This window comes from Muscardinus avellanarius (assembly GCF_963383645.1).
Source record: "Muscardinus avellanarius genome assembly, chromosome: 10".
NCBI lineage: Eukaryota > Metazoa > Chordata > Mammalia > Rodentia > Gliridae > Muscardinus > Muscardinus avellanarius.
Genome location: NC_137796.1, coordinates 95,807,882 through 95,826,892, shown reverse-complemented (window position 1 = coordinate 95,826,892; position 19,011 = coordinate 95,807,882). Strand labels below are relative to the sequence as shown.

Here is a 19,011-nt window from a genome sequence, read left to right as displayed (position 1 = left end):
GAACAGAGGCAGAAAGAACCCTTCATCCCCCAAAGAGTGCCTTCATGACATAAGTACCCTTGTTAATGTCCTCAGCAATCAGCCAAGACCTTCTTGAGGGGAACAGAAGAGAAATGCGGGAGCCCCCGAATAAGGACTTTCTCCGGCAGCCGGCCGCCCCTGCTCCTCCGCCTTTCAGAGAACTCAGGAGACGAGAACTTGAGCGACATGACTTTCGACTCTCTCCCTTCCTCCCCGTCCTCAGCCACACCGCACAGCCAGAAACTGGACCAGCTCCGTGAGTGATGGCTCGGTCTCTGGCCACTGTGACCAGCGGGGACAGGTGCCCGGTAGAGCAGGGCTAAACTTTATTCATGTTAGAAAATCCGATGTGCTGGCCAAAAAGATTCACGGCCCTGATGGTTTTACCGGTGAGTTCTTTGGAGGAACTTTGAAGAAACAAGTCATCCAACTGCTACAAAAACAAGCCCCACTGTAGAAAACAAGTTAACAGTTTTCCGTGTGTTTTATTAAACTAGTAAAACCCTTATACTAAAATTTGACAGAAGACCAAAAGAGAATATTATATCCCCACCTCATATACATACAGGCACACACATCTATGTGACTGTAATGTAAAAATTCTGAATAAAAGCCAGGCATGGTGGTGCATGCTTATAATCCCAGCATTCGGGAGACTGACGGGAACATTGTAGTTTGGGGACAGCCTCAGCTACTCAGGCCCTTTGCAACTCAGTGAGACCTGGTTTCAAAACAAAGAATAAAAAATTGGGCTGGGGATGTAGCTCAGAGGTAGTACTGGGGGTTCCATCCCCAGTACTGCCAAAAAAAATTCTAAATAAAGTATTAGCAAATACAAATTAATAGTACCTAGTCAGGTGTGGTGGTCCATGCCTGTAGTTTCAGTGACTCATGAGGCTCACGAGTGTTAATCCAGCCTGAACAACTTAGTGAGACCTTTAACTCATAATTAAAAAATATAAACCGGCCATGGTGGTACATGCTTGTAATCACAGCATTTGGGAGGCTAAGACAGGAAGGATCACAGTTCACAGACAGCTTCAGCTACTACTTAGTGAGGTCCTTTGCAAGGCAGTGAGACCCTGTTTCAAAATAAAGAATTAAAAAGGGCTGGGAATATCTCGGAGGTAGAATCCCCTGGGTTCCATCCTCAGTACCCCCCCACACACATACACAAATAATAATAATAATAATAATAATAATAATAATAATAATAATAATAATAATAATAAAGGGCTGGGATGTGGCTCAGTGGTAGAGCACCCTGGGCTCAAGCCCCATACCACAAACAGCAACAAAAACTAACTATCTTAGAGTAGTCCGTCATAACTGAATTTGAGGATGTTCGGCTTTAGGAAATCTGTTAACATCTATGGACAGCTGAATTACTGTTTCTGAAGTTGAAGTGGTGTCTCATGGGAGCCTCTTGGAGGCCTGCAGGAAAGCGGGCCCCCCCCGAGGTGGACTCCAGGGATTTGGCTTGAAGAACTGGAAGCTGATGTGGCCGGGTATTCAGCTGGGAAAGGATAGGAAGGAACAGGAGGGAAAGGTTTTAACATAAAAATGTTAAAGAAGCCTATTTGTGTGTGTGTGTGTGTGTACTGGGAATTGAACCCAGGTACATTCTTCCTTCAAGCTACACCCCCAGGCCTTTTTGTTGTTTTTTTTTTTAATTTATTTTATTTATTTATTTATTTATTTGCGGGTCTAGGGATGGAACCCAGGGGCATTTGACCTCCGACCTATACCCCCTGCCTTATTTTTTATTCTTTATTTTGAAACCGGGTGTCACTGAGTTGTGTAGGGCCTCACTAAGTAGCTGAGGCTGTCCGCGAACCACCATTCTCCAGTCTCAGCCCTCCCAAATGCTGGGATTACAAGCGTGCACCATCACGCCAGGCTTATTTTTTATTTTGAAACAGGGTCTCACTAAGTGGCTGAGGCTGGCCTCAAACCTGTAATCCTCCTGTTTCATCATCCCAAGTACTAGGATTACAGGCATGTGCCACTACATCCAGCTAAAACAGCCACAGGAAGATTTTTTTGAATAGCCTACAGCAGCAGGAGTCAAGAGACATTTTCTTTCTTCTTTTCTTGTGCTACTGGGGATTGAACCCAGGGGCATAATATCTCTGAGTTGTACCTCCGGCCCTATTTTATATTTTATTTAGAAGCAGGGTCTCACTAAGTTGCCAAGGCCTGTGGTCCTCTTATCTCAGCCTCCTGCATATTAGGATTACAAGCATACACCACCAGGCCCGGCAAGATACATTTTCCTAAAAAGCCAGGGAGTAAAATTCTCATTTCCTTTAGCTAGGATCTCCTTATGTTGCCTAGTTTGGCCTTAAACTGGCAATCCTCCTGCCTTAGCCTCCTCAGTAGCAGCCTCACCACTGTGCCCAACCAGAGAGGAAGGGTTTTAAGCCTCACAGGCCGCACGGTCTCAGTGTGAAAACAGCCATAGACAATATTTAAATGAATGAGTATGGCTGTTTTCCAAGAAAACTCTAACACTGAAATTTAAATTTCACATAATTTTCATGTCAAAAAATATTCTTCCTTTGATATTTGTTTTGGCTTGTTTATTTGTTTTGTTTATTTGTTTTTGTTTTTATAGTACTGGGAATGCCCAGGAGGCATTCTACCTCTGAGCTATACCTCTAGTCATTTTTATTTTTCATTTTAAAATAGGGTCTCACTAGGTTGCTCAGGTTGCCCCTGAACCCTCCTGTCTCAGCCTCCCAAGTACCAGGATTACAGGCGTGTGCCACCACATCCAGCTGTTTTTTGCTTTTTGTTACTAGGGTTTGAACCCAAGTGCCTTCTACCTCTGAATGAAATCCATAAGCCCTATTTATTTTTAAACAGAATCTCATTAAGTTGCTCAGGATCTTGCTAAATTGCCGATGCTGGCCACTAATGTATCATCCTCCTGTCTCAGTCCCCCAAGTACTAGGATGACAGGCGTGTAAGGCATGTAACCACTGCACTCTGCTTGTTTTTTGTTTTTTGGGTTTTTGTTTGGTACTGGGGATGGAACCCAGGGGCTTTCTACCTCTGAGTTATACCCTCAGTCCTATTTTTTTTTTTTTTAAACAAGGTCTCATCGCCAGGCGTGGTGGCGCACGCTTGTAATCCCTGCTCTTGGGAGACTGAGACAGGAGGATCGCACAGGTTCGAAGCCAGCCTCAGCTACTTAGTGAGGCTCTCAGCAAGTTAGAGAGATCCTGTTTCCAAATAAAATAGAAAATTGGTCTATTGGTCTGAGAGTATAGCCCAGAGAAAGCCTCTGGGTTCCACCTCCAGTACCACAAAAAAAAAAAGAAAAGAAAAGAAAAAAAGAAACAAGGTCTCATTGAGTTGCAAAGGGCCTAAGTAGCTGAGACTGTCCGGGAACCACAATTCTCCTTTCTCAGCCTCCTGAATGCTGGGATTACAGGATTACAAGCGTGCGCCACCACACCCAGCTCTCTGGCTTGTTTATAAGATAGTCTAGCCTTAAACCCCTGGGCTCAAGTAATCCTCCTACCTCCAAAATAGTTGGAACTATAGGCATGTGCCACCAGGCCTGACTATTCTTTTGATTTTTTTTTCAAGCTACTTAAAAATATAAAAACCTGCCAGGGCATGGTGATGCACACTTGTAATCCCAGTATTTGAGTGGCGGAGACTGGTGGATTGCGGTTTGCCAACAGCCTCAGCTAATCAGCAAGGTCCTTCATAACTCAGTGAGATCCTTTTTCAAAAAATAAAAAAAGACTAAAACATAGGTCTGGTACTACAGCCTGAATGTAGAAAAAGGCCTGAGGTTTCATCCCCAGTACCAGAAAAAAAAAAGTAATAATCTTAGTTTGGGTTTTTTTTTGTTTTTTGTTTTTTGTTTTTTTTTTTTTTTGGTTATTTGTTTGTTTGTTGTTTTTGCAGTTCTGGGGTGAAACCCAGGGGGCTTTTTCTACCTCTGGGCTATACTCCCAGACCTAGTGTGTGTGTGTGGGGGGGTACTGGGGTTCCTGGAAACCCTTCTACATCTGGGCTACACTCCCAGACCTATATTTTATTCGGAAACAGGGTCTCTTAAGCCAGCGCGGCTGGCTTTGAACCTGTGCGATCCTCCTGTCTCCGCCTCCCAAGCTCGGGGATTACAAGTGTGGGCCACCACGCCCGGCCTCCCAGACCTATTTTCTATTTTATTTGGAAACAGGGTCTCACTAAGTAGCTGAGTCTGGCCTCAAATCTGTGCGATCCCCCTGTCTCAGCCTCCCAAGCGCGGGGATTACAAGCATGCGCCACCACGCCCAGCAGTGATAAAAACCATTTTTACAAACTTTATCTTGTTTTGATTTTTTTGTGTGTGGTACTGGGGTTCCTGGAAGCCCTTCTACTTCCAGGCTACACTCCCAGACCCACTATTTTTATTTTTGGAAACAGGGTCTCTTAAGCCAGCGCGGCTGGCTTCGAACCTGCGCCATCCTCCTGTCTCCGCCTCCCAAGCGCGGGGATTACAAGCGTGCGCCACCACGCCCGGCGCTTATCTTGTTTTGATTTTGAAGATCTACCCAGGCACCCCTATCCCAGGCCCCATTCTTGCAAACTTTATATAAAATGGGCAGGAGACAGGGACAGGAAACTCCCAGGAGACGGTGGGTTTTGAAGCGTCTGTGGCCTATACATTGGCCCCAAATGTACCAGTGGATTTTCTTCCTTCGCAACCACACTTTATTCAGAGCCTAGAGTGCCAGGAAACACAGGACAAGTATAACTGCACTGTGACTTGAGGGCCCAGGGAATAAGCTCTCAGGGAAGAAATGTAGACCCTCAGGGGCTGACAACATTCTTCTCCTATTTTGGACTTTGTGGTTTTGGTTCTGGGGACTGAACCCAGGGACATGCTACCTCTGAGCTACACCCCCAGCTCTTTTTTATCTTCTTGTTTTTGGAACAAGGTCTCGATAGGTTGTTGACAGTCTCACTTCACTAGGCTACTGAGGCTGGCCTTGAATCTGAAATCCTCCTGTCTCAGCCTCCCAAGTACTGGGATTGCAGGCCTGAGCCTCCACGCCGTGTGTTTTGTATAGCACTGAGGATTGAAACCAGAGACATTCTGCCTCTCAGCTACACCCCCAGCCCCATTTCTTTTGGGAGGGTGGTACTGGGGGTGGAACCCAGGGGCTTTTTTTACTTCCAGGCCATACTCTCAGACCTATTTTATACTTTATTTGGAAACAGGGTCTCACTAAGTTGCTGAGAGCCTCACTAAGCAGCTGAGGCTGGCTTCGAACCTGTGCGATCCTCCTGTCTCAGCCTCCCAAGCGCTGGGATTACAAGCTTGCGCCACCACGCCCGGCTTTTTTTTTTTTTTTTTTTTAATTTTGAAATAGGGTTTCACTAAGTTGCTGAGGCTATCCTCGAACCTAACATCTTCCTGTCTCAGCTTCCCAAGTCCTGGGATTACCCATCATGCACCATTACGCCCAGCTGTGCCTTTCTTTAAAAATTAAATATAAAGGGCTTGGTGGTAGGTACAGTGTGCTGTAGGCAATAGGATGGTCTCGTGACCGTCCCAGCAGTAGAATTTGCGCACTATCTCTGTTTCTCCCTCCCCAGATTGGCCGATATTTGGTGACCTCGACAACATGGCGCCCAAAGACCACGACCGCTTGAACCACCACCGGGTGAGTGGAAAGGGAGGGAAGGGAGCTCCGGGCCCCAGCGGGTGGGAGGAGGGAGCTGCCTCCCCAGGGAGCAGTGTCCGGTGGGAGCCCAGCCAGGTGGCCTGCGGTGGGGGCAGTATGAGGAAGCAAATGAGGTTCACCCGGCTGCCCGGCGCAGAGCTCTGAGAAGCACCGGGTCCCTTGCCCGCCACAGTGGCGCGCGCCCACCCGGAATACCAGATACTCGGGAGGCTCAGAAAGGAGAATCGCAGGTGTGAGGCCAGCCTGGGCAACTTAGCAAGACTCTGTCTCAAATTAAAATAGAAAAAGGGCTGAAGCTGGCTGTGGTGACGCACGCTTGTCATCCCAGCATTTGGGAGGCTGAGACCAGAGGGTCTCAGTTCGAGGACAGCCTCAGCTACTACTTAGTGAGGCCCTCTGCAACTCAGTGAGACCCTGTTTCCGTGTTTCCGTGTAGCTTGAAGGTAGAAGGCCCCTGGATTCCATCCCCAGTACCACACACACAAAAAAAGCGCTGAGAATGTAGCGGTGGTAGAGCATTTGCCTAGCATGAGCAACACAAAACCAAACGTTATTTAAGTAAAAGAAAGTGGTCTGTTTAAAGAAAAAGAATAGGGGCTAGGGATAAGGCTCAGAGATAGAATGTGTGCACCTAGCATGTGTGAAAGAGAAAGAAAGAAAGAAAGAAAGAAAGAAAGAAAGAAAGAAAGAAAGAAAGAGATTACACACCTGTAATCCCCATATTTGAGGGGCTGAGACAGGAGGACCAGAAGTTTGAGGCCAGCCTCATCAACATAGCAAGACCTTCAGCAACCTAGTGGACCTTTCTGTTTGTTTTTTTTCTATTCTCTCGTGTGTGTGTGTGTGTGTGTGTGTGTGTGTGTGTGTGTGTGTGTGTGTTACATAGCATCCCTATTTTTTTGTGTGTGTGGTGCTGGGGATGGAACCCAGGGGCATTGTACCTCCAAGCTACACCCCCAGCCCTATTTTTTAGTCTTTTTATTTTTGAAACAGGATCTCACTGAGTTGCAAAGGGCTTCAATAAGTAACTGAGGCTGACCGCGAACTGTGATCCTCTGTTCTCAGCCTCCCAAATACTAGGATCACAAGCGTGTGCCACCACACCTGGCTCCTATTTTTTATTTTTATTTTGAAACAGGGTCTTACTAGGTTGATGATAGTCTTACTATCTGCTGAGGCTGTCCTCAAACCTGCAATCCTCTTGTTTCAGCCTCCCAAGTACTGGTATTACAAGCACACCCAGCTTGGGGACCCTGTTTCAAAATTTAAAAAAGGGCCAGTGGTGGTGGCGCACGCTTATAATCCCAGCGCTTGGGAGGCTGAGACGGGAGGATCACACAGGTTCGAAGCCAGCCTTAGCTACTTAGTGAGGCTCTCAGCAACTTAGTGAGACCCTGTTTCCAAATAAAATATCAAATAGATCTGGGAGTATAGCCTGGAGGTAGAAAAGCCCCTGGGTTTCACCCCCAGTACCACAACAAATAAATAAAAATAAAGGAAGGAAGGAAGGAAGGAAGGAAGGAAGGAAGGAAGGAAGGAAGAAAGGGGGGCTGGGTGTGATGGCGCACCCTTGTAATCCCAGCATTCGAGTCTGAGACAGGAGGATCATGGTTCGCAGACAGCCTCAGCTACTTAATGAGGTCCTTTGCAACTCAGTGAGAGCCTGTTTCAAAATAAAAAGAATAAAGAAATACAGCTGGGGGTGTAGCTCGGAGGTGGAATGCTCCTGGGTTCTAACCCCAGAAAGAAGAAAACGGATTAGATGACTAAAGATGCGAATCACATGCATACGGGACCAACATTCAGCTTTGGTAGAAATGAGAGAGATTTCCCGTGACGTCAGATTCCTTTCCCAAAGAGAACCCAGGTCTAGAAGATAAAAGATACGCCCAGGTGGCCTTTGCGGTGCCGGGAGGGCGTGGCGGTGGTGAGTACTGTCCCCAGCGCTGCATTTTTGTGCATGGCCGTGGCCCTAAAGCCAGCCTTTGTTCTCTGCCTGTGAAGCGGGTAAGCCGCTCCTAGGGCATCCTGGTGCTAGAGCCGCCTGCTCAGCATGGAAACGCCTCTTTTCATCTCCACAGTGCTGTGATGTAGGTGCCAGAAGGAATCCCCATAGCAAAGGCAACTGAAGGTCAGAGAGGTCACTGCCCACGTCACAGCTGGCAAATACCAAAGCCAGGACTCCAGCCCAGGCCGGCCGGCCCCAGGACCCAAGCGCTTTACTGCCACTTTATTCTGTTCTCTGGTCTCCCAACCAGCAAGGGACAGGAGGGAGAGCATGTTAAGTGAGGTGATGGGACCGAGGACTAAGAGTAAATGATGGAGATATCCAGATGTTACCCCCGCCAAGTACTCGGAGGACCACTAAGACCCTAAGATCATCTTCTCTCCACAGGACTCCGAGACCAGTGGGGACAGTGGATACCCCAGTGAGAAGCGTAGTGAGCTGGATGACCCTGAGCCCCGAGAGCATGTAAGGATCCCCAGGCAATGAGACCAGGGCCCGCTGATGCCTCACCGATCCCCCAGGATGATAAATGCCAGAGGGGAATGTGACTGGGTCCTGAGTGTATAACAAGTAAACAAGATTACTTTAGATAAAGATAAATACAGAGAAGAAGGTAAAACAGGGAAATGGACAGGAAGGGGCCAGGGTGGTGTCTTGGATACAGGGTTGAAAGCATCGTACCCTGAAGCTGGCTACTGAGAAGAGAGGATGCTGGGTAACTGGCTGGGCCCTGGCTGCTGTAGGTGGGAGGCCCTGCTCAAGGGCACAGGACCCTGGCAGTCCTGGGGAGGGCCCCAGGGGTCGTTTTCCTCAGGCTCCCTCCCAGACTCCTCTGGGTAAGGACGGAACCCTGGCAGTATCAGCCATTTTGAGATTTTACCATGAATCTGAATCAAGTCTATGAGCCAGGTGTGGTAGCACGTGCCCGTACTTGGGAGGCTGAGACAGGAGGATCACAGGTTCATAGCCAGCCTCAGCAATTTAGCAGGGCCTTTTGCAACTTAGTGAGACCTTGTTTCAAAATAAAAATAAAATAGAGTGGGGGTATATCTCAGAAGCAGAATCCCCTTGGGTTCAATCCCCAGTACCACCAAAAACAATTAAAAAAATCAAGTGTATGCATCAAGCTCATCTTGCTCATAGGTTCTGTCTCAGAGATATGACTGAATAAAAAGCAAGCAGAGCTGGGCGCAGTGGAACATGCCTGTAATCCCACTATTTGGGAGGCTGAGACAGGAGGATTGCAGGTTTGAGGACAGCCTCAACAAGTAGTGAGACTCTCATCAACCTAGCGACACCCTGTTTCAAAATAAAAATAAAATAGGCTGGGGTATAGCTTGATGGTAGACTTCCTTTGGGGTCAATCCCCATTGCCATGGAGAAAGGAAAAAAAAAATAAAACACACAGTGGAGCCTTGGCTGGAGGAAGGACTGGGCACCGTTTCCCTAGTGGCTCTAAGCCGGGATCCCGTGCGTCTGGGTCAGACCCATCTGGTCACACAGAGAGAACAACCGGAAGGTCATGTCCACGCCTGTGCCTCGTTCCTGCCCATGACCCAGCATCCTCTCAGCTTGGCAGATAAGGGCTCCAGCCTTAAGGAGGAGGGCCATCAGGATGCGCTGGACCAGTTCCCCAGGGAGAAGTTTTAGGAGGAAGGTCTGCCCTCTGGCTCACGCGATCTCACGTCTCCGCAGGGCCACTCAAATGGGAACCGGAGGTACGAGTCTGACGAAGACAGCCTGGGCAGCTCCGGACGGGTAAGGCGCCCTTTGGGAACTCGTCACGGCCACCTGTGTGCCCGCTCCAGGCTGTTGTTACTGTCACGTCACTGCTGCCTGTCCATCTGTCTTGCACACATCCATTTTGTAAAGGAGCAAACTGCCTGGGTGAATTGGAGGCCCCGTCCTGAGCGGGATGCTGAGGGGTTTGTGTGGAGGGTTAAGGAAGGTCCTGGGGGAGAGAGGACGGCAGCCACAGCTCACATGTTACAGAGCTTGCGTGGAGGCGCCTCACAGGGTTGGTCAGTTTGCTTCCCGCAGGCATCCAGTGAGATGCGCTAAGGTTATTCATCCCCGTTTTATGACAACACAGATCTGCAGCGACTCTCCCCAGGCTACCCGGCTTGTTCAGGTTGAGTGCCCCTTATTGGAATTGCTTGGCACCGGAAGTGTTTTAGACTTTGCATATTTTTTGGATTTTATAATATTTGCTTTTACATGAGATAACTTGGGGATGAGACCCATGTCTAAACATAGACTTCTTTTATATTTCATATACACCTTAGCCAGGTATCCTGAGGGAATCTTGTAATAATATATATATATATAATATATATATTATGATATTCTTAGTGTGCATATATATATATATATATTTTGTGTGTGTGTGGGTCTGAGGATGGAACCCAGGGGTCCATCCGAGCTACACCTCCTCCCCTATTTTTTATTCTTTATTTTGAAACAGGGTCTCACTGAGTTGCAGAGGGCCTCACTAAGTAGCTGAGGCTGTCTGCGAACCATGATCCTCCGGTCTCAGCCTCCCAAATGCTGGGATTACAAGCATGCACCACCATGCCCGGCTATTGCTTACATTTTGACTGCAGCCCGTCTCTTGAGGTCAGGTATGGAATTCTCGTGGTATCAGGGTGGTATTCAAAAAAGTTTCAAGCCGGGCATGGTGGTGTAAACTTGTAATCCCAGTACTTGGGAGGCTAAGACAGGAGGATCACAGGTTTGCAGCCAGCCTCGGCAACTTAGCGAGACCCTGTTTTACTAGACAGGCCCTTTAACCAGCTAAGCCACGGAGCCAGCCCTAAGAGACCCTGTTTTATTTTATTTATTTATTTATTTATTTATTTATTTATTTATTTATTGGTGGTATTGCGGTTCCTGGAAGCCCTTCTACCTCCGGGCTACACTCCCAGACCATTTTATACTTTTTTATTTTTGGAAACAGGGTCTCTTAAGCCAGCACAGCTGGCTTCGAACCTGCGTGATCTTCCTGTCTCCACCTCCCAAGCGTGGGGATTGCAAGCATGCACCACCACGCCCAGCTGAGACCCTGTTTTAAAATAAATAAAATAGGGTGTAGCTCAGGTAGAATGCACCTGTTATTCAATCCCAGTACCACACATACACACACAAAATTTTTTTTAGATTTTTTGAGCCTTTTTGATTTCAGGTTTTTGGGTTAGGTATGTCTAGCCTGTATAGATAGCCATCTCAGAGGATGGCTAGCATCAGGCGAGCCTGGGAAACACCAGCCTTACACCTCACACCTGCTTCTCTAGCTGGCTTCCAGACTATCTTGAACGTCACTCATCCAAGCCTTTGCTAAGACAAGTCTCTCCCACCTGTGAGGTCCTTCTTCCCCTCTGGCCATTCCTCTTCAAATCTTGCTCTCCGTGCCTGGACCCCGTGGCCTTCCCTGACCACCCCGGCAGGTTTGACCCGTGTTCCTGCCAGAACACTGACCATTACTGCCAGCTGTTTCTCAGCCCGGCCAGGGTCAGTGTGGAGCGCTGCTGGCATTCTGAGTTGGACTGTTTGTTGTGGGGCTGCCCTGTGCATAGTAGGATGTTTAGTATGCGCATGTGCAAGCACACAGCCGCCCAGTGCCGTCCTGCAAGCACCTCTGGACGGAGCATCTTTGGCCGGGAGAAATGATGCGCTTTCTGACCCCATCCCTGGGCTTACAAGCACGCCGTTGAGGTTGTCCACGGCATCGTGGTTGATTCACAGGAAAAGCAGGCCAACTTGCTGAAGTCAGACTTTTCTAGTGCCTTGTATGGGGGATGCAGAGGGGATGGCTTAGCGCCAAATCACCAGCCACACAGCCAGGCTGATAAAACAGGGGACCATCTTCTCTGAGAGGCTGCATCTGCTCTGTTAGCCATCGTGTCCTATCATCTCTCCACATCCCCGAGCCGGTGGCATTTGAATGACTACAATTGGAGCCGTGTGTCCATTAATTTTGACAGCATAAGCATCACTCCTCCTCCCTTGCCAGCCAGGCTCCCGTGGAGTAGGGGCCGCTGACGGCTGGACCACGCGTCCATCTCCCGCCCCTCCCAGGCCCTCGCGTCTCTGGCCCACAGACTCCACCCTCCCCGGTCTCTCCCTTCAGGTCTGTGTGGAGAAATGGAACCTCCTCAACCCCTCCCGCCTGTACCTGCCGAGGCCTTCGGCTGTGGCCCTGGAAGTGCAAAGGCTTAATGCTCTGGACTTTGAAAAGAAAATCGGGAAGTCCGTTTTGGGGAAGGTATGGGTTAATGCCCATTTAGAGCCCTCTCTGCACTAACCCGTAGACCCCAGATCACACGTGGCCTCTGCTAATCGCTTCCTCCGCAGGCTGGCTGGGAGGCCCTCGGCCGCGGCCGCGGCCTCCTGGACAGCCGGGCCAACACCGCGCTCTGTGTGGCAGGTGCATCTGGCCATGGTGCGCTACCACGAGGGCGGACGCTTCTGCGAGAAGGACGCGGAGTGGGACCGAGAGTCGGCGGTCTTCCATCTGGAGCACGCGGCCGACCTGGGCGAGCTGGAAGCCATCGTGGGCCTGGGACTCATGTACTCGCAGCTACCCCACCACATCCTGACTGAGGTCTCTCTGAAGGTGAGAGGATGCTGCCAGTCCATCGCTCACCTGCCTCCCGCCTCCGGGGGGACTACACAGGCCATAGAAACATTTGAGGCTTGTTTTGGGACCAGCTACTGTAAAGTTAGGTATCACTGGTAGAAATGATCTGTCTTTGGGGAGTTGAGTGGGAGGTGGCAGAGTTATTTCCAGGTAAGAATGAGGCGTGTTGGTGCACACCTATAATCTCGGTACTTGGGAGGCAGAGATAGGAGATAGGCATAGTTTTGAGGCCAGCCTCAGTAACTGAGCAAGACCCTGTTTTAAAATAAGAGCTGGGCGTGGTGGCGCACGCTTGTAATCCCCACACTTGGGAAGCGGAGACAGGAGGATCGCACAGGTTAGAAGCCAGCCTCAGCTACTTAGGCTCTCAGGAACTTAGTGAGACCCTGTTTCCAAATAAAGTATAAAATAGGTCTGGGAGTATAGCCCGGAGGTAGAAAGCCCCTGGGATCCACCCTGAGCACCACCAAAAATAAAGAAAGGAAGGAAGGAAGGAAGGAAGAGAGAGAGAGAGAGAGAGAGAGAGAGAGAGAGAGAGAGAGAGAGAGAGAAAGAAAGAAAGAAAGAAAGAAAGAAAGATGGGCGTGGTGGTGCACGCTTGTAATCCCAGCATTTGGGAGGCTGAGACAGGAGGATCGTGGTTTGTGGACAGCCTCAGCTACTTAGTGAGGCCCTTTACAACTCAGTGAGACCCTGTTTCAAAATAAGTAAACAGTAGGACTGGTTGTGTTGCTTGGAGGTTGAATGCCCCTGGGTTCCATACCAAGTACCACAAAAATAAAATAAAATAAAATAGGAAGGACTAGGGGTATAGGTCGGAGGTGGAGCACCCCTGGGTTTAATCTCCAGTACCAAACTAAACCATGGTGTGATAGAAGCACAGATACCAGGAAAACAAATGGGGGCTCCTGAAAACCAGCTGGGGCCAGACTCCCGGTGGCTGCAGCAGAGCCGGGCACTCAGAGCTGCCCGTTTCTCAGGGAATGATGGATAAAGGGACATCTAAGGTGGACCTAAAGGCTGAGTAGGATCAAACCAGGCAGAGGGAACTGCGCATGCTCGGGCCCAGTGGCCACGCTGGGGCAGAGGCCAGGAGGAGGTCAGTGGAGCTAGAGTAGGTGGCTGAGCCGGCAGGACTTGGGGCTGAAGAGCGGCCAGGGGGACCTGAAGCACCAGGTGTGTTAGAAGTGGTGTAGAGGCCTCCCCACCCCTCTTCAGAACTGGACCATGGCAGGTGAGTGGGCAGGTCTTAGGATGAAAAAGACCAGGGAAATGCTCTGAAGGCTCTTATTTATTTTAATTTTTATTTTTTTGCAGTACTGGGGATGGAACCCAGGGGTATTGTACCTCTGAGCTAGACCACCATCCCTATTTTTTAATTAATTAACATTTATTTATTTTGGTGGTACTGAGGATGGAACCCTTCTACCTCCGGGCTACACTCCCAGACCTATTTTATATTTTATTTGGAAACAGGGTCTCTTAAGCCAACGAGGCTGGCTTTGAACCTGCGCCATCCTCCTGTCTCCGCCTTCCAAGCGCAGGGATTACAAGTGTGTGCCACCATGCCCGGCAATCTTTTTATTTTTGAAACAAAATAAAAATATTTTATTTTTAAACTCTCGCTGAGTTGCGAAGGGCCTTGCTAAGTAGCTGAGGCTGTTCGTGAACCGCGATCCTCCTGTCTCAGCCTCCTGAATGCTGGGATTTCAAGCATGCGCCACCATGCCCGGCTGAAGGCTCTTATTTATTTAACTTCTTGAATAGGTAATACACTCATGAGATTAAAAAAGGGTTTTTTTTGGTTTTTGTTTTTTTAGCTGGATGTGGGGGCACATACCTACTACTAATCCCAGCTACTAGGGAGGCTGCTTGCAAGTGACAGAGCACCCCTGGAGTCAATCCCCAGTATTGTCAAAGATAAAAATTAAAATAAATAATATAAAAAGGTTGGCTGGGCATAGTGATGGATGCCACCAAGTAATCCCAGTACTTGGGAGGCTGAAACCGGAGAATCACAGATTCAAGGCCAGACTTAGCAACTTAGCAAGACCCTGCTTCAAATTTTAATAAAGAAAAGTCCGAGCCAGGCATGGTAGTACATACCTGTAATCTCAGTACTTGGGAGGCTGAGACAGGAGGATTGTGGTTCGCGAACAGCCTCAGCTACTCAGTGAGGCCCTTTGCAACTCTACTGAGACCCTGTTTCAAAATAAAGAAGAAAAAATAAGGCTGGGGGTGTAGCTCGGAGGTAGAATGCCCCTGGGGAGAAAGGAGAGGAAGGAAGGAAGGATGGATGCATGGATGGATGAATGGATAAGGCTGGGGGTGTAGCTCCAAGGTAGAATGCCTCTCGCTGAATCCCCAGTACTGCATAAAAAAGAAAAGCTGGGCATGATGGCACATGGTTGTAATCTCAGTACTTGGGAGGCTGAGACAAGAGGACCACAGGTTCACAGCCAGCCTCAGCAACTTAATGAGGCCCACCACAATTTAGTAAGACCCTATTTCAAAATAAAATAAAGTAGGGCTAGGGTTGTAGCTCAGAAGCAGAAGGCCCCCAGGTTCAATCCCAGCACCAAAATTTTTTTTTTTTTTGGCATGATATTGGGGGTGGAACCCAGGGACATTCTACCTCTGAGCTACACCCCCTGCCCAATTTTTTATTCTTTTTTTTTTTTTTTTGTGGTACTGGGGTTCCTGGAAGCTCATCTACCTCCGGGCTACACTCCCAGACCTATTTTTTTATATTTTGAAACAGGGTCTCATAAGCCAGCGGCGGCTGGCTTCGAACCTGCGCGATCCTCCTGTCTCCGCCTCCCAAGCGCAGGGATTACAAGTGTGTGCCACCACACCCGGCCCTTCTTTATTTTTTTGAAACATGGTCTCACTAAGTTGCAAAGGGCCTCACTAAGTAGCTGAGGCTGTCCGCAAACCACGATCCTCCTGTCTCAGCCTCTCAAATGCTGGAATTACAAGCGTGCGCCACCACGCCCTGCTCCAAAAAAAATTTTTTTTAAAGTGCTGAGGGTGTAGCTCACAGGTAGAATGCTCCTGAGTTCAGTCTCCAGGACCAAAATTAAAAAAAGGTTTACAGCGAAAAATTCCCTTCCCACTTTTTCTGTCATTTTCTGAATAACAAGTAATTATCATTACCAGCTTCTTCTGTAGAATTCCAGAAGGTATTCATTACCCAAATCTGTAGTAACAAATTACTTAAAATGGGTGACTTATAACAGCGTTCTCACATGGTGCCGGAGGCCGAAGTGCACAGTCAAGGTGTTGGCAGGGCCTTGCTCCCTCTGACAGTTGTAGGGGAGAGTCCGCGCTTGTCTCCCCAGCCTCTGCTGATCGCTGGCTCTCAGTTTTTGGGTTGCTTGGCTTGGATCTTTCCAGTCCCCCCTCCATCTTTCCATGGACCTCTGTACTTGGATTACAGGTCCTTTGCTCTTATAAACACCAGTCATGCTGGGTGTGATGCAGCATGCTTGTAATCCCAGTACTTAGGAGGCCGGGACAGGGGGATCACGGGTTGAAGGCCAGCCTCAGCAGCGTAATGAGGCCCTCTGCATCTTAGTGAGACTCTTCAAAATAAAAGAATAAAAAGGGGCTGGAGTTATAAAGGTCAGAGGTAGAATACCCTTGCAATCCATCCTAGTACCACAAAAAAACCCAAAACAAAACACCGGCCGTATGGGATTCAGGGCCACCTTAACCCCAGATTATCTTAACTCATTGCATCTGTGAAGACCCTATTTCCAAGTCAATTATATTCTGAGGATTTAAGTAGACACAAAATTTGGGGGGGATATTGTTCAGCCCAGATCGTAGTTTCTATATGCAAATACTGGGTATAGATTCTCATTTTGACCTTTTCTTATTCTCCAGAGTTAACATATTACACACACTCCTTGAACCTTCCTTTTGTCACTGGACTGCATCCTGTGGATATTTTTTCTCAGTGGCACAGGGAAAGCTTCCTGATTCTTCTTGACAATGTCCCATTGAATGAGTATGACACACTCTATTTAAGCTGTGCCTTATTGATGGACACTTGGGTTGGTTCCATTTTTTTTTCTTCTTCTTTTTTTATTTTTTTATTTTTTTGCAGTACTGAGGATGGAACTCAGAGGCATTCTACCTTCAAGCTACACCCCCAAACCTATTTTTTTTTAATTTCTTATTTTGAAACACTGTCTCACTGAGTTGCAAAGGGCCTCACTAAATAGCTGAGGCTGCTGTCTATGAACTGTGATCCTCCTGTGTCAGCCTCCCTGAGTGTGCCACCACACTTCCAAGCCTGTCTCTTTTTTATTTATTTTTTGATGTACTGGGGACTGAATCCAGTGGCATTCTACCACAGTGTTACATCCGTAGGCTTTAAATTTTTTATTTTGAATCAGGGTCTCACTAAGTTGTCAAGATAGTTAAAAATCTATTCATAAGAATATGGTGAAAGGAGGTAGGCATGGTAGCATAGGCCTGTAATCCCAGTGTCGAGGAGGCCGAGGCAGGAGGATTGATGGTTTGAGAGCAGCCTCAGCAAGTAGTGAGACTCTAATCACCCTACCAAGACCGTGATTCAAAATGAAAATAATATAGGGATAGAAGGGTAGCTCAGAGGTAGAATGCACTTGGGTTCAATCCCCAATGCCACACACACACAGAGAATACGGTGAAAGGAACTCTTAAGACTATTAAGGATAAAGCCAGGCATGGTGGCACAAGCCTGTAATTCCAGTATTGGGAGGCTGAGACCGGAGGATCCAAGGTTCAAGGACAGCCTCAGCAAATAGTGATTCTCAACAACCTAGTAAGACCTTGTTTCAAAATAAAAATCTAAATAGGGCCGAGCAGTAGCTCAGAAGTTGAATGTTTCTGGATTCAATCCCCAGAACCACCAAAAAAAAGGATATTAAAGATGATTATTTCTAAATTTTTGAAAATTTCAGCCATAAGTATCATTTTATGTTTAGGCAAAGTTACTTCAATATATAGAAGAAACATCTAAATATAGAACAACAGCCGGGCATGGTAGCGCAGGCTCTAATCCCAGTACTTGGGAGGCTGAGACAGGAGGATCACAAGTTCATGGCCAGCCTCAACTACTTAGGCCCTCCGCAACTTAGTGAGACTCTATTTCAAAATAAAGAATAAAACTGGGGCTGAGGGTATAGCTCAGAGGTAGACTGACCCTGGGTTCAATCCCTAGTACCACAGGAAAAAAAAATAGAGAATAACATAGATAACATATCAAAATAGGTAGCCAAAAAGGCTCAGTGTGGGCTCAGGGCAAGGTAAGTGGCTCTGTGGTTCAGCAGTGTCACAGAAACTGAGCTCAGTGGCACACACCTGTTATCTCAGTACTTGGGATCCTCAGACAGGAGGATCACAGGTTCGAGGCCAGCCTGGGCAATGTAGCAAGAACCTGTCTCAAAATCGGGAAGAAAAAAAAGGAGGCTGAGGACATAGCCCAGTGGTAGAGAGCACCCCTGAGTTCAATCCCCAACACCCCTCACTCAGAAAGGGAAGGAAGTACTGATGCATGTTAGAACACAGATGGCCCTGGAAAATACCATGCTAAGTGACAGAAGCTAGACATAAAAGGCCACATATTGTATGCTTCGATTTATGTGAAATGTCCAGAAACCATAGAGACAGAAAGTACGGTAGTCAGAGTAGTCGTGGCTCAGGGCTGTGCAGGATGCGGAGACTGCGGGGCAGGGAGATTGACAGTGATGGCGTATGGTCTTTTTTTGGATATATTATGACCTATCCTGAAAGTAATTGTCGTGATGGTGCCTCATCCCAGGAATACACCCAAACCCGCTGACATGTGATTCCACAGCAGCTCTAGCCTGGAGGAGCCTCTGCAGCCATTCAAGAAACGGGAGAAGAGTGGTGATTTAAACCTTGGCGGACCCTCTCCTCCAAGCCTCATTTGCTTTTCTCTCCCCCCCGACATCCACAGGAGACAGAAGAGAATAAAACAAAAGGATTTGACTACTTACTGAAGGCAGCTGCAGCCGGAGACAGACAATCCATGATCCTGGTGGCACGAGCTTTTGACACCGGCCAGAACCTCAGCCCAGACAGGTACCGCGGCCGGCACTCAGGCGGGGCTGGTGGGAGCCTGGGCGGCAGGTGGATGCTTCCCGTTCAGCGTTGTAGGGAAGGATGTGGGTCCCGGGCTCGGCCCCGCCCCTTGTCAGTCCAGGGGCCGTGGGCAAGTTATTTTACCTCCCGGCCTCAGGGCCTTCATTGTGTGGAATGGGAATAATTACAGCCCATCTCTCAGGCGTGTTGTGTGAAGGGCAAAGGACACGATGCCGGTCTTCCTCACCGCCCCTGGCACCTAAAAAATGGCAGCCGGGGTATATAAAGATTTGCCTGAGGAAAAAAATCTACAAGTTTATGCAGCATCAGAATGGTCGTCCCTACGTAGTAGGACTGTGGCTGATTTTAACGGCCTTTTCTTATTCTTGCTTTTATTTGTATTATTTTCTTCTCTTTTTTTCTCTCTTTTTCTGTGTGTGTGTGTGCATGTGTGTGTGTGTGTGTGTGTGTGTGTGTGTGTGTGTGTGTTTGTGTGTTACTAGGGATTGAGCCAGGTGTATTTTACTTGAGCTATATTCCTGACCTCTTCTTTCTTT

At 48.1% G+C, this 19,011-nt stretch overlaps 1 protein-coding gene across 4 annotated transcripts in view; it reads left to right on the top strand.

Annotated features, from left to right (window-relative positions):
• Positions 1-19,011, top strand: part of EEF2K (eukaryotic elongation factor 2 kinase) — a gene marked incomplete at its 5' end in the record, with an annotated part of 64,718 nt that overhangs the window by 37,885 nt on the left and 7,822 nt on the right. For 2 of the 4 annotated variants that reach the window (XM_080702680.1, XM_080702679.1), the window contains 7 exons: positions 76-277; positions 5,626-5,693; positions 8,110-8,187; positions 9,418-9,480; positions 11,849-11,983; positions 12,146-12,334; positions 18,330-18,454. In XM_080702680.1, coding sequence (XP_080558806.1) covers positions 76-277; positions 5,626-5,693; positions 8,110-8,187; positions 9,418-9,480; positions 11,849-11,983; positions 12,146-12,334; positions 18,330-18,454 — 860 coding nt within the window. The remainder of the gene's footprint in view (positions 1-75; positions 278-5,625; positions 5,694-8,109; positions 8,188-9,417; positions 9,481-11,848; positions 11,984-12,145; positions 12,335-18,329; positions 18,455-19,011) is intronic. The other 2 variants (XM_080702681.1, XM_080702682.1) reach the window with 2 other exon arrangements.